Source organism: Hemicordylus capensis, chromosome 1 (genome assembly GCF_027244095.1).
Source record: "Hemicordylus capensis ecotype Gifberg chromosome 1, rHemCap1.1.pri, whole genome shotgun sequence".
NCBI lineage: Eukaryota > Metazoa > Chordata > Lepidosauria > Squamata > Cordylidae > Hemicordylus > Hemicordylus capensis.
In genome coordinates, this window is record NC_069657.1 from 321,795,691 (window position 1) to 321,810,755 (window position 15,065).

The 15,065-nt window shown below is 46.7% G+C and overlaps 2 protein-coding genes across 3 annotated transcripts in view; one reads left to right on the forward strand and one right to left on the reverse strand.

Moving 5' to 3' along the window:
* FUT9 (fucosyltransferase 9) overlaps positions 1-2,644 on the forward strand; it is a 240,233-nt gene extending 237,589 nt beyond the window's left edge. The window contains exon 4 of the mRNA XM_053287559.1: positions 2,631-2,644. Within this exon, the coding sequence (XP_053143534.1) occupies positions 2,631-2,638 (8 nt within the window). The 3' untranslated portion in view covers positions 2,639-2,644. The remainder of the gene's footprint in view (positions 1-2,630) is intronic.
* The window catches only part of LOC128341261 (uncharacterized), a 121,207-nt gene that overhangs the window by 89,276 nt on the left and 16,866 nt on the right, over positions 1-15,065 (reverse strand). The gene's annotated exons all lie outside the window — the stretch shown is intronic.

Consider the following 15,065-nt stretch of genomic DNA (forward strand, 5'->3'; position numbering starts at 1 on the left):
CAGGGAGGTCTGTACCACAAGGGCATAAGCCAGAGTCTGGCAATTCCTTATCAAACCTTTTTTCCAAAAGGGCTGAGGGCAGCACATTCATACAGGCCCTAGTAAATGCTATCCTAAATTTTTAAAAGTGTAGGGGAGCTAGATAACTAGCACCTCTATTCCCCGAAGGGGGCATGATCCCCCAAAATAAAGGAGAACAGGTCTTGCTTCCCCAAGAAACAAGATTCTGATGCTCAATGTCATGGAGACATTGTAAAAGTATATCCTTTGCCGTCTCAATTCCCATAAATAGAATTTTAGAAGGAGATAGGCCCATTTGCAGTATTTTATTGTTGACGAATGACAACCAAGGGCTAGGGAAAGAGTCCCTCCATGAAAACCAAAACTATGAGGGCTCCCGATATTCCAAGCAAAGTTTGATCCATTTAATAAAGGTCAGCTCCCATGCTTTAGAGGAAATAGTAAGGGATCCAGACTCTAAACATAATGCTGAATAAGGTATACATCTGGGTATCCCAAAAATAGATCTAAGGAAAATTGGTTGAACCCTTTCCATCTCAGATGTTACTCCCTGTATCCAGAGTGGAACCCCATACAATAATTGAGCTACAATCTTTGCTTGAAAAACCTGGAGAGCCATAGGTATATACTGGCCTCCTTTGGGGGTACAGTCAAAGCTGGCCAGGACCTCCTCCGGTTGCCAGGGAGAGCCAGGAGACCTGGGAACCAATGGACCGTGGGTGGGGCAGCATGGCCCAGCAGGTTGCCTCCTGGAGGCAAAAAGAAGAAGGCAAGGCCTCAACAGTTGGCGAGACAGGCAACACCTGAAAGAGAGAGGCAGCTAGATTGGAGAGGGTGGAGTTGGGAAAGGATGTTTGGGATTGCCCTGATTGCAGGGCTTCATTTAAAGATTAGATGGCCAGGAATGAGGAGCAGGAGAAATGGGAGTGACTTGGTCCTAGAGACTCCCGGCGAGGAGCAATCTGACCTCTCTCCCTGACAGCTGGTGGAGTAACTGGGTGACAACCCCCTCCCCAGCATTCTGAGGCCACTTCAAAAGACTTTGAACAGGAGCAGAGGAAGGGAGGCAGTTGGAGACTGTGGCCACAGGCAAGAGCATGACACTACTTCAAATACATAACTACAAACTGTCCATAGAATGAGGTGAAGAAAAAGGAACAATTTGCACTCCTTGGGTGGAGAAATATTAATCGCACACAGCAGTCTTCTTTGAAGATGGTGGTCCCTTTTGTTCTTCCACACAGTTGCAGTCACACTCTAAGGCCCAGAAGAATGGCACATTCACAACACTGTCTGCAATTAAATATTTAAGAATACATAGGAATAGCCATCATTCAAAGAATAAGGGCCCCAAGCTCTCCCTTATTTTAAATATACAATTTACTCTCACTTTAAGCAAGATATTAACTAAAGGCTGAATATTTTCTTCTTGCTGAACATTCCACTCTGCTTGGTTGGAACCATAGAGCTCCATGGAGGGTTTTGTTGTTTCTGACATGTTCTGAGTGTAGATTCTTTAGAAGCAAATGAGAGTGGATTCATTGTTTCTCATTGAAAATGAATCCACTCTCATTTGCTACCAGAGAATCTACACTCAGAACACCTCAGAACAACAACACCCAGTACCCCATGGGCTTGTGGGCATGCGGGTGGTTGGCACCCTATGTGCACTACACTACCCCTCACTCTGGGCCACCCCAGTGCCCCCCAAGTGGAGTTATGGGGCTGCTGAAATCCCCATTATTCCATATGGGGGGGAAAGCTTAAATACACCCCTTTGCCCAATTCCTTTGTAATCTGGATGGTAGCAGGAACCCATTGGGGCCAGCAGATGTCAAGCATCTAGTGGTGTCAAAAAAAATGGGGAGACCTGCTGCCACCTCCTTGTCTTATGCCAAGGCAAGACTCACTGCCTGCAGCTCACAGACCTTAGGGGAAGCCACCCCTGTAAGAGAGGACTAGAGGTGCTCTTACCCCCAACTCTAGGGCCTAAGTCCATGTGTTGTAGGCCTAAGTCTCAGGGGACCCCCACCAGTGGCAACAGCAATCTCCTCCCCCCACAGGAATACATGGGGGTGCCGACCTGCCACTTCTCATACCCCCTGCTCCTGCCTTTCTTCCAGCCCAGCCTGACCAAGCCCAGCTTGCCTCCACCGCGCTTACCATGGCCTGCCCCCATGCCATGGCCAGAGCAGGAGGATCAGCTGTCTCCTACAAGCGAGAGAACCTATTCTCCTGCTGGCCCCGGCAAGAGCCAACTGACAATGGGCATGTAAGCACTCTGATTGTATCAGGAGAGCATACACCTTGATGGTGGCATCAGGGCACATGTGCGCCTGTCGCCATTTCCAATATGCTCTTGCCACGGCTAGTGGAAGAATCAGTTCTCTAAGATGCGCAAGAGAGCCGACTCTCTCTCTGGCCATGGCAAGAGCTAGCGAAGGGAGGAGGCAACAGCAGGCAGCGGTGGCAGAGGGAGGAGGAGGAGGAGGAGGAGGAGGAAATGGAACAGCAGAGAGGAACGCCAATGTCCCCATCAAAGTAAATGGGAGATGGTATTTACTATGTTTAACTCTAAAAGGTTTCTTTCTTGATCTCTGCCCTACTAGGTGTGTAAATACACGGCATGTGTGCTTTCTTCTGCATTTCCTCCATGATCACCCTTGGTTTCTGAATGGTCAAGACGCTCTAAACTAGAAACATGAGAATTAGTCATTGCATTAGAAACATGGAACGTTGCTATGCAGGTGAAGCACAGGGAGCACTCCTTTCTAAGTAGGAGACAAAGGTACCATGAAGTTTGGATAACAGTATAGCAAGGGGCTAATGTCAGAAGGCAATAAACAATTCTTGCTTATCCCTAGCTAGTATGGCTACATGTATCATTGATTTTTGTTGTGTTGTGTGCTTATTTAATCATCATTAAGGTGCTCTAAAGACGATGTAGCTGGTGGGAAAGTAGGAAACCTATGTTGCAGATTTTCAGTTGGCAGACAGATCCACATGTTATTTTTGACAGTTAGTTCTCCAAAAGGTTGCTAGGTTGTCGATTAATGTTCCATGTTGCGTTAGAATTCATTGGCATGATGCAAGCAAGAATTTGGCATGCATGTGTCAGGGGTTGGGGAGGCGGCCATTAGGGCCAGGTGGTAAAATTACCTAGCTGCACCTCTGGAAGGGACCTAGGAGAGGGCACTTTGGCAAAGGCCTCTCAGACCCGAAGATGGCCCTGCAGACTTGAATAGGTACTAAACTAAGAAGCAACACACTTTTATCACAGTATTTATATGAAGAACAGAGGTTCCCAAAATGAGGTAGGTCTGAAAGACTCCAAAGGAATAAAAGTCCCTTTTCAAAAGGAATGTTAGAGGAGACAGTTCGGACTTGAAGCACTACTTCCCAGTCACAGCCCAGGAAATCTGAGCTTGGTATTGCATGCTGAGCTTCAGGGGGGGGGGCATTTTAAAATCTTGTCTCTGGGCCCACTCCAACCTTGTTACGCCCCTGATCCTGCTGCTTTACATGCTGCAAAATAGATTCTAAATCCCAGATATTATTGAAATGCATGTTCAGTTTACTCAGACTTAAGGTTTTGGTCAATCTTTGCATCCCACTTAACCAACCACAGTCATAATATGAATATTAGCAACTAGAACTTTGCCTAGAAATGTGATTCTTCACATTTGTCGATACAGCCACCAACAAAAGAATCTAGTTCACTATTATTCCATTAATAACATTGCCCCCAGCAGGTTACAGATATATATATGTTTGTGGATATGTACTCGTTCTCTAGTGACAGCTGTAGAGATGGCTAGATTTGCAGGAATATTACTATTACATTTTACTTTGGGGAAAATATATGAAAAATGTCATTCACATAAGCTTACCATTTCAAAGTACAGATTGTAAAAGCATTCCCTAACAGCTATTATCTTACTCTTAAATAAAAGCAGGGAGAGGAGGAGGGAATTTGTGTCATACAATTCCATTGCAAATATGCTTACCCATTCACTTTCAAAAATGACAGTGTTGAGAAAACATCCAGATGGCTTTATATTCCTGTTTTGACTAAGTCCAAGATCTGGATAATATGCAACATAGAGCAGATCCCATTTTCATAAATATTCATAGAGCTGTTAAAGGCAGCTAAAAGTATCACATCTTCAGATATTTCACCTACCTTCCCCCCAGATGACCAATGGAGCTCCTCTTTGGTGAACCACCATGCACCCACATGATCCATGCTGCTCCATACAGCACAGATTTCTGGAGGCTGGAGCATTTTCCCAGACTCCTGGAATCCCACAGTGCACCGCATGACTAAAGTGCATTGAGGGATTGCCCAGGGAGTCAGGTGCTCTAGGGGAGTTAGACGCATGGCCCTTGTGTATACACAAAACCCTGGCACTGAAGTTAGGGCATGCTAGCTGGGCTAAAGGCTAACTTGAGTGGGAATGAAAATTAACTGAGTGGACATCAAAAAACTTGTAAGCGTGCACACGTGGGCATTCCTTATAGGGAGCACTGAGCCTAACTCAGGCTGGACTCCCTTATTTATTTATTTATTTATTTAGTCATTTTTATACTGCCCTAACCCAAGGTCTCAGGGTGGTTCACAACAAATAAAAACAAAACATTAAAATAAATTAAATATTAAAAACAGCTTAAAACAAATCAATAAATAATCCAAAATTTAAAAAGTTACAAAGTTAAAAAGCTAAAAGGCCTGGGTAAAAAGATAAGTCTTTAGACACTTTTTTAAAGCTGCTAGAGATGGGGAGACTCTTATTCCCACGAGAAGCCTGATGTACGCAGTGGACAATGGGGATCATGCAGAAGACGACGCTCTCTTAAGTACCATGGGCCTAAGTTGTTTAGGGCTTTATAGGTTATAACCAGCACTTTGTATTTTGCCCGGAAACTTATTGGCAGCCAGTGCAACACCTGTAATATAGGAGTAATATGTTCTCTTCGAGATGACTCGGAGACCAACCTGGCTGCCGCATTTTGTACTAATTGCAGTTTCTGCACTATGTACAAAGGCAGCCCCACACAGAGCGCATTGCAGTAATCAAGTCTGGAGGTTACCAACAAGTGTACTACTGTTTTGGGATCATGAACCTCAAGAAACGGACGCAGCTGGCGTATCAACCGAAGCTGATAAAAAGCACTTCTGGCCACTGCCTCAACCTGGGGAACCAGGGAAAGGTGTGGATCCAGAAGCACTCCCAAACTGCGTACCTTCTGAGGAAGTGTGACCCCATCTAGAACAGGTAGATCAATATCGCTTCCTGAGTGACGACCCTGCACAATAAGTACCTCCGTCTTGTCTCAGTTTCAGTCTCAGTTTGTTATCCCTCATCCAGCCCATTACCACCTCCAGGCAGGCATTCAGGGAGGATATGCCTTCTCCTGATGATGCTGACATGGAGAAATAGATTTGGGTGTCATCAGCATACTGATAACACCCAGCACCAAATCTCCGGATGATCTCTCCCAACGGTTTCATGTAGATATTAAAAAGCATTGGAGACAGTATGGAGCCCTGAGGGACCCCATATAAAAGCAAAAGTCTCCAAGCGACACCATCTGGGATCTGCCAGAAAGGTAGGAGCGGAACCACTGCAAAGCAGTGCCTCCCACCCCCAACTCCCTCAGACGTTCCAGAAGGATACTATGGTCGATAGTATCAAAAGCCCCCGAGAGATCCAAAAGGACCAACAGAGTCACACTTCGTCTGTCAAGTCCCAATTGGAGATCATCCATCAGGCTGACCAAGGCAGTCTCCACCCCATAGCCCGTCCAAAACCCAGTTTGAAATGGGTCTAGATAGTCAGTTTCCTCCAAGACCACCTGGAGCTGGGAGGCCACCACCCTCTCAATCACCTTGCCCAACCATGGAAGATTGGAGACAGGCCTGTAGCTACTAAACTCCAAGGGGTCCAAGGCAGGCTTCTTAAGATTAGGTCTAATAATTGCCTCCTTTAAACAAGGAGGCGTCCTGCCCTCTCTCAGAGGGGTATTTATAATTGCCACCAGGCTCTCCACAACAACCCCCTTGCCAGATAGTATAAGCCACGTTGGGCAAGGATCAAGCAGACAGGTGGTAGGATGCACCATTCCGAGCAGCTTGTCCACATCCTCAGGAGTCACAAACTGAAATTGATCCAACCTAACCACACAAGAGGAGTTGCTGGATACCTCTGCATCTGACAGTGCGATAACTGCGGAGTCTAAATCTAGATCTAGACTGACCCGTATACGAGAGACTTTGTCCACAAAAAAACTCATTAAAAGCGTCACAGCGGGCAACTGATGGTTCCAAATTCGAATTCAGGGGAGCAGGGGGCCCTACTAGCCCCCTCACAACCCTGAATAGCTCCGCTGGACGAGAGCCTGCGGAAGCAATACGGGCAGAAAAGAAACACTTCTTTGCTGCATGTATAGCCAGAGCATAGATCTTTAAATGTGATCTGTGTCGCAATCTGTCAGATTCGAGTCGAGTCTTCCTCAACTTGTGCTCCAGTCATCTACCTTGCCGCTTCAGCTCCCGCAGATCTTCCGTATACCAAGGAGCCATTTTGAAGCAGGTTGGAGAGGACCCTTAGGAGCAATCATGTCTATTGCCCTGATTATTCCAATTCTCCACCAGGGTATCAACTGGATCAGCGGCAGGACCAACATTAAATCCTTCCAAGGCTTCTTGGAATCCTATTGGATCCAATAATAACCTTTTTGGACGGACCATTCTAATAGGCTTCTCGCCCCTGCAGAGGTGGGATGCAACTGTGAGTCCGACCTTAACCAGATGGTGGTCCATCCATGACAATGGGGCAATCACAGGAGTCCCCACCCACGGAACACCACCCTGATCAGAATGAAAGATCAGATCACGAGTATGACCAGCAACATGTGTCGGTCCAGAGACCACTTGGGATAGGCCCATAGTTGTCATGGCCGCTATGAATTCCTGAGCTGCACCAGACAACCCGGTCCTGAAGTGGATATTGAAGTCCCCCAGCCCCATAAACCTGGGGGACTCAAACGCCAAACCCAAGACCAAGTCAGCGAGCTCAGTTAGGGACTCTGTTGGGCAGTGGGGTGATTGGTACACCAACAGAAGTCCCAAATCCCTGGTCCCAAAATGTACGTACACACATTCAATATGATCAGACACTCTGATAGGGATCCTGGTAAGGGAAATATTATCCTTAAAGACCACAGCTACTCCACATCCCCGCCCACACTCCCTTACCTGCTCCTCTACAGAGTACACTGGAGGGAGAAGCTGGGCCCAAACTGGGCCCCCAGCCTCCCCCAACCAAGTCTCTGTGATACACACCAGGTCAGCCCCTTCATCCCTGATCAAATCATGGTTTATTTCAGATTTGTTTTGGACTGACCTGGCGTTACAAAGGAGCAAGGCAAGGTTCCGTGGGTTGTTGGCACTGCTCCCCAAGGTCAAAGAGCTGGCAGGGCAGCCGGAAGGGGAAACAGCTATTAAGTTTCTGATTTCCCTTCCCCTGCAATGGCCTGCTGACCTCCCAACATAACTTCTATTCCTTACCACCACTCGAATAGCTGCACCGAGACCAGTGGACACGCCCTCCCATCTCCCCATCTCCAGACAGACTCCAAAACATTCAAAACAACCAAGCCTTATCTTAGCCACCCCCCAACCCTAAATATGATAAACCGGGTGGGAGCCCTCGCTGCTCCCCAAAGTTGCTCCCCAAAGGGGCGACCCCCTTTGGTACCACCCCTTCGGTGGTAGCCCCTTCAGTGGCAGTCCCGCCGCCACTGGCAGTCTCCTACATAGCCCACGGGCGGGCAGATGGAAGCCCAGGACCCCAGTCCTGCCAACACTCAGCTGCAACAGAGCTGGCAGGCAGAAGTCCCACAGGCAGGCAGGCAGCAGCAGATGACAAACAGCAGAGGAGCCACACCCAGAACCAGCTCTCACCCTGTGCCTCTTGCTGGTGGATGGTCTTCCTCCTCTGCTGGGCACAGGTTAGGCTGCTCGTGAGCAAAGCCTCACTGTATATTCACCCTGAGAAATGTGAATATGTGCTCAGTAGTAATTAGGACCAATCTGAGACAATTTGGCACAATTTCTAATCTTATACAGTGACTGGTGCAAGTGGCATGCTATTTTCTCCTCTCTGTTAGTGTCAATCTAGGCCACAAAGAATTCTTCTTCATGGTCTCTATGCATCACCTTGATGGAAGTATAGTGACCTCACATACCAAAATGGAGGGTGCAGGATCCTAAGTCCATATGAAAAGCAGAACAGCTGAACTAAAGCTGGCATGTTGTCATGATTGCACATCTAAGGTGTAGCCATTAACTTGAGGCTGAGTGGCCAATAAAGACTGGATTTGATTGCTTGTTAATGTTATGATGCTTTTGCATGCATTGGTGGTAAGGCGGAGCTGTGCATTACCCCTTTTTTTTTCTTTGTAAAATGAAAGACTTTCAATAAAATCTGAATAGCAAAAACAAACAAACATCCCCCCCGCCAAAAAAAAACAAACCATATTGTGAATGTTGTTTATGAGCATGAGATGTAAATGAGATGTCCAGAACTTTGATTCTGAACTGCCTGAACACAAATTACAAGAATATGTGACGAGGAGACAGAGAGGAAGTACACCAACGGTATCCAAAGTCTATTCCTGAGCCTCCAAAACCAAGAATACATAATCTATATTATTTAGATCTGGGCTCATAACAGCTGTTACATCAATCATCTTGTAATGTGAATATAAAATCTGCATTGGCAGATTTTTTTATTTGCATTACACATGCCTTTCTCTTTTGTAGGAACAACAATTAGATATGAAAGACCAGGGGCGTAACTATAATAGGGCAAGGGGAGACAGTTGTCTGGGGGCCCACCCAGAGGCAAGTCACATGACTGAGTCCCCCAGCTGCGCACCCGCCCGGGCTTCCTTCAGTTGTATTCATCCTCTGAAATTGATGTGAGTCTTAAGACCTGGAGCTACCAGCACAGCATGTCTTTCTCTAGTACCGTTAAATGACTTGCATTGTCCACAATTTACAAAACCTTTTAAAAAATAATTTTGGATGATGTTCTATTGTGGCACATAGGAGATATATAGATAGACATACATTTTACTGTGCTTTTGGTTACCACTATTCAGCCTCATTTAAGATTTCTGTACTTCACAAGCTGAGCTTCAGTGAAGGGGGGGGCTATTTTAAAATCTTGTGTCTGGGCCCACTCCAACCTTGCTACACCCCTGTGAAAGACTGTTGGAAGGCGGTATATAAATAGTAGTAGTAGTAGCAGCAGCAGCAGCAATAGTAGTAAGATAGTGCCAGCGCTAAATCAGAGATACCTTTCAGCACCATCTTTTAGGGCTATTATTATACACACCCTAAATTATTATCCACTCTTTGCAGAAAATGCTTCTGTGCTACTTGCCTCCCGTACCTGCTTCCAATTGTAAAACTGACTCTTCATATGGATTCTTTAGGCAAGCTAGTATGTGATCCTTCCTTCCTTTCTGCTTGATACAGTTTCAGTTTAATGCCTTTGAAGATCCACTAACTTTGCTCTTTAGATCCAAATTATTAATAAAAAGCCATTTAACAATATGTTTTCCACTTTCATTATAAATTGTTTCAGACCATGCTTCATGCTTTTAAAAAGATGTGCCTGTATGTCCACAAATCAAATTCCTTAATTTTACACATACCATTATGCTGGTATTGCTTTTATTTAATGAGCAATCAATTGTCTCAAATGAGAAGAGATAGATTTAAAGTGTGATATTATAGGAACATAGGAAGCTGCCTTATGGCAAATCAGACCATTGGTCCATCTAGCTCATTATTGTCTACATAGACTGGCAGCAGCTTCATAAGAACATAAGAACAGCCCTGCTGGACCAGGCCCAAGGCCCATCTAGTCCAGCATCCTGTTTCGCACAGTGGCCCACCAGATGCCAATTGGGAGCCTACAGTCAGGAGTTGAGGGCATGCCCTCTCACCTGCCATTACTCCCCTGCAACTGGTACTCCGAGGCACCCTGCCCTTGAGGCAGGAGGTGGCCTACAGCCCTCCGACTAGTAGCCACTGATAGACCTCTGCTCCATGAAGTCATCCAAACCCCTCTTAAAGCCATCCAGGTTGTTGGCTGTCACCACATCCTGTGGCAGAGACTTCCACAAGTGGATCACGCGTTGTGTGAAAAAGTACTTCCGTTTGTTGGTCCTAGACCTTCTGGCAATCAATTTCATGGAGTGACCCCTGGTTCTAGTGTTGTGTGAGAGGGAAAAGAATCTCTCTCTCTCTCCACTTTCTCCACACCATGCATGATTTTATAGACCTCTATCATGTCTCCCCGCAGTCGTCTTTTTTCTAAACTAAAAAGCCCCAGGTGTTGTAGTCTTGCCTCATAGGAAAGGTGCTCTAGTCCCCTGATCATCTTGGTTGCCCTTTTCTGTACCTTCTCCAGTTCAACAATGTCCTTTTTAAGATGTGGTGACCAGAACTGTACGCAGTACTCCAAGTGTGGTCGCACCATAGTTTTGTATAAGGGCATTAAAATGTTAGCCGTTTTATTTTCAATCCCCTTCCTAATGATCCCTAGCATGGAATTTGCCTTTTTCACAGCTGCCGCACATTGAGTCGACACTTTCAACGAGCTGTCAACCACAACCCCAAGATCCCTCTCCTGGTCTGTCACCGACATCTCGGATCCCATCAGCATATACTTGAAGTTGGGGTTTTTCGTCCCAATGTGCATCACTTTACACTTGTTAACATTGAACTGCATTTGCCATTTTGTCACCCACTCCCCCAGGTTGGAGAGATCCTTTTGGAGCTGCTCACAATCCGTTTGAGATTTCACTACCCGGAAGAGTTTGGTATCATCAGCAAATTTGGCCACGTCGCTGCTTACCCCTGCTTCTAGATCATTTTTGAATACATTAAAAAGCACCGGTCCCAGTACAGATCCCTGGGGGACCCCACTTCTTACTTCCCTCCATTGTGAAAACTCTCCATTTATACCTACCCTCTGTTTCCTGTCTTTCAACCAGTTAGCAATCCACACATGTACTTGTCCCTTTATCCCATGACAGCTAAGTTTCCTCAGGAGCCTTTGATGAGGAACTTTGTCAAAAGCTTTTTGGAAGTCCAGGTAGACTATGTCAACTGGATCACCTTGATCCACACACTTGTTGACACTCTCAAAGAAGTCCAAAAGGTTGGTGAGGCAAGATTTACCTTTGCGGAAGCCATGCTGGCTCACTCCGAGCAGGGCCTGTTCTTCTAGGTGCTTTACAATTTTATCCTTGAGGATGCTTTCCATCAATTTGCCTGGAACGGATGTTAGGCTAACTGGCCTGTAATTTCCCAGATCTCCCCTGGATCCCTTTTTGAAAATCGGTGTTACATTTGCCACTTTCCAGTCCTCTTGTACAGAGCCCGATTTCAGGGATAAGTTAAATATTTTAGCAAGGAGGTCGGCAATTTCACATTTGAGTTCTTTGAGGACTCTTGGATGGATGCCATCCAGCCCTGGTGATTTGTTAGCTTTCAGTTTTTCCAGACAGTTTAGAACATCATCCCTTGTCGCTTTTATCTGACTCAGCTTTCTAGCCTCCATCCCTAAAAAGCCTGGTTCAGGAACAGGTATATGCTCAGTATCCTCTGCCGTGAAGACAGATGCAAAGAATTCATTCAGTTTCTCTGCAACCTCCATATCCTCCTTAATAATCCCTTTCACTCCCTCATTGTCTAATGGCCCAACCGCCTCCCTGGCAGGTTTCCTGCTTCTGATGTACTTAAAGAAGTTTTTGTTATTCCCCTTGATACTTTTGGCTAAATGTTTCTCAAACTCTCTTTTTGCCTCCCTTATTGTCACCTTGCATTTCTTTTGCCAGAGTTTGTGTTCCTTTCTGTTCTCTTCGTTTGGACAGGCCTTCCAATTTCGGAAGGAAGTCTTCTTCCCTTTTATGGCTTCCTTGATGTTACCCGTTAGCGATGCTGGCATCCTCCTGGACTTAGTGGTACCTTTCCTCCTTTTGGGTATACAATCTAACTGGGCTTCTAGTATTGTGGTTTTGAGTAAACTCCATGCACTCTGGAGCGAAGTGACTCTCCTGATTTCCCCCCTCAGCTTTTTTTCCACCATACTCCTCATTTTGGAGAAGTTTCCTCTTCTGAAATTCAAAATGTCCGTGTTAGACATCCTTGGTGATTCTCTCCACGCATGTATGCTGAATTTGATGGCACTATGGTCACTGTTCCCTAAAGGGTCGATGACACTGACATCACGCACCAGGTCCTGGGTGTCACTCAGAATTAGATCTAAGGTCGCCTTCTCTCTGGTTGGTTCCATGACCAACTGTTCTAGTGCACAGTCATTTAGCGTATCTAGAAATTTGACCTCTTTGTCCTGACCTGAATGTGAATTTACCCAGTCTATGTGTGGGTAGTTGAAATCACCCATTATTACAGCCCTGCCTCTCCTTGACGCCTCCCTGATTTCCTCCTGCAACTCCCAGTCACTGTCATCATTTTGATGCGGAGGGCGATAGCACGTCCCCAGTAGCACGTTTCCTTTCCGACCTTGTATAGTCACCCACAGGGTTTCTGTGGAGGACTCCAGTCCACTTAGGTTTTCTAGCTTATTAGATTCTATCCCTTCTTCAACATACAGTGCTACCCCTCCTCCAAGGCGCCCCTCCCTGTCCTTTCTGTAGAGTTTATACCCAGGGATAACAGTGTCCCACTGGTTCTCACTGTTCCACCATGTTTCTGTTATGCCCACTATGTCTATTTCTGCGTTAGCAACCAAGCACTCCAGCTCACCCATCTTGGTTCAGAGGCTTCTGGCATTGGCATACAAGCCCCTATACGCTGAATCTCTCCCCTGATGTATGCTACTCTTTTGACTCTTTGACCTGCTGGCACAGGCTCCCATCTGCTCTTTATGAGGTTTTGCTCCATCCCCTTCTGTTTTATTTGCATTCTTTGCAGCCTCACACTTTAAAGGATGGCTTTTGCCAAACGGGATACTGCCCAGCTCCCATCGGCTGTTCCCCAAGTGTCATTTTAAAAGCTGCTCTGCAACCTTTTTGATTTTAAGCGCCAGCAGTCTGGTTCCATCTTGGTTCAAGTGCAGCCCGTCCCTTTTGTACAGGCCTTGCTTGCCCCAAAATGTGTCCCAGTGCCTAACAAATCTAAACCCCTCCTCCCGGCACCACCGTCTCATCCACGCATTGAAACCCCTCAGCTCTGCCTGTCTCACTGTACTTGCGCGTGGAACAGGTAGCATTTCTGAGAATGCTACCTTGGGGGTCCTGGACTTCAAAATGCTACCTATCAGCCTAAATTAGGCTTCCAGGACCTCCTGACTACATTTCCCCACATCGTTGGTGCCGACGTGCACCACGACAGCTGTCTCCTCCCCAGCACTGCCTAGGAGCCTGTCTAGACGCTGCGTAATGTCCGCAACCTTCGCACCAGGCAGGCAAGTCACCGTGCGGTCAACACGCGGGTCACAAACCCATCTCTCTACCCCCCTAATGATCGAATCACCAACTACAAGGAGGCCCCCACCCCCCAGAGGAGTATCCCCTGTGCGAGAGGATATGGGCTCATCATCCACGGAAGGGGTCCCTTCTAAAGGAGCATCTCCCTCTTCCTCAGACCGATGTCCTCCTCGCCCAAAACCTTCATTCTCCCTGACAGCAGAGGAGCTACCGGCCCTGGAGTGGGATGCCTCTATCACATCCCTGAAGGTCTCGTCCACATGCCTCTCTGAGCTTCTCCAGATCCGCCACCTTGGTCTCGAGGGAACGGATTTGTTCCCTGAGAGCCAGGAGCTCCTTGCACCGAGCACACACCCACGACTTCTGCCCATGGGGCAAATAGTCGTACATGTGGCAGTCGTACATGTGGCAGTGCCCCTTCCCCTGCTGACCTTCTATCTTCATATTGTTTTAGTTGGCTCTTTACAGTATATAGGGAGCTTACTGTCCGTTTATTAGATAGTTTATTTGGATAGGTCTCAGCTGTAATGGTCAGCTATTTAACTGTCCAAACAGCCTTTCCCAAGAATATGAGGGATATGAGGGAAGGATATGTACTTACGTTCTCTTCTCCACCAGGCTCCTTGTGATCGCGATTGCGATCGCGATTTCAGGGGCTTGTTCCAGGCTCCCCCGCACACTTCCTGCTAAACTCCTGCAAAACTCCTACGTCCTGTTTGCTATCCCTGTTCGCTATGCTCTCGGGCCTTCACCTCATATGTAGAGTAGCCTTCCAACTGTCACACAGGATGAGAGCCAAAGGAAAGGAATGTGGGGCCCCGCCCAGCCCTAGCTGACTCCACCCCCACCAATCAGCAAACAGTGCCTTTAGGGAACCCTAAGAACTCCTAGCCCTCTGATATCTTAACCCTAACAAGGAACCCTAACAAGTAACACTCACAAAGATAGAGAGACTAAGACCTACCCCTTAAAGAGAAACAGCCCCTGCAAAACTCTCCTCTTCTTGTTAGTTTGAGGGAGAAAAGGCTAGATGCTTAAAAAGGCTTGCTCACCTTCTCAGCTGTGTCTGCTCTTCCCAGAGTAGCCTTCCAACTCCCAGCTTCTCCAAGGTAGCAGTCAGGAGTCTCTCTCAGCCCTATCTTGGAGAATCCAGGAAGGGAACTTGGAACCTTCTGTTCTTCCCAGAGTGGCTACATCCCTTGAGGGGAATATCTTACAGTGCTCACACATCAAGTTTCCCATTCATATGCAACCAGGGTAGACCCTGCTTAGCAAAGGGGACAATTCATGCTCGCTATCACAAGACCAGTTCTCCTCCTCAGCTCTCTCAGAAGAAAATCCTTTTGTCTATTTTCATTCATCTTTTCAAGCTTGAGGGAAATGATCATATGGATGTTGAAAATCAATGGTTTGCTAGAAACTGTTGGTGTGGGTTGTACTTTCAGTCTCAGTAAACAAAATGGAAGGAGATGAATAGGTGATAAAGGTGGCAGGTGCAATGTTTTCCAACT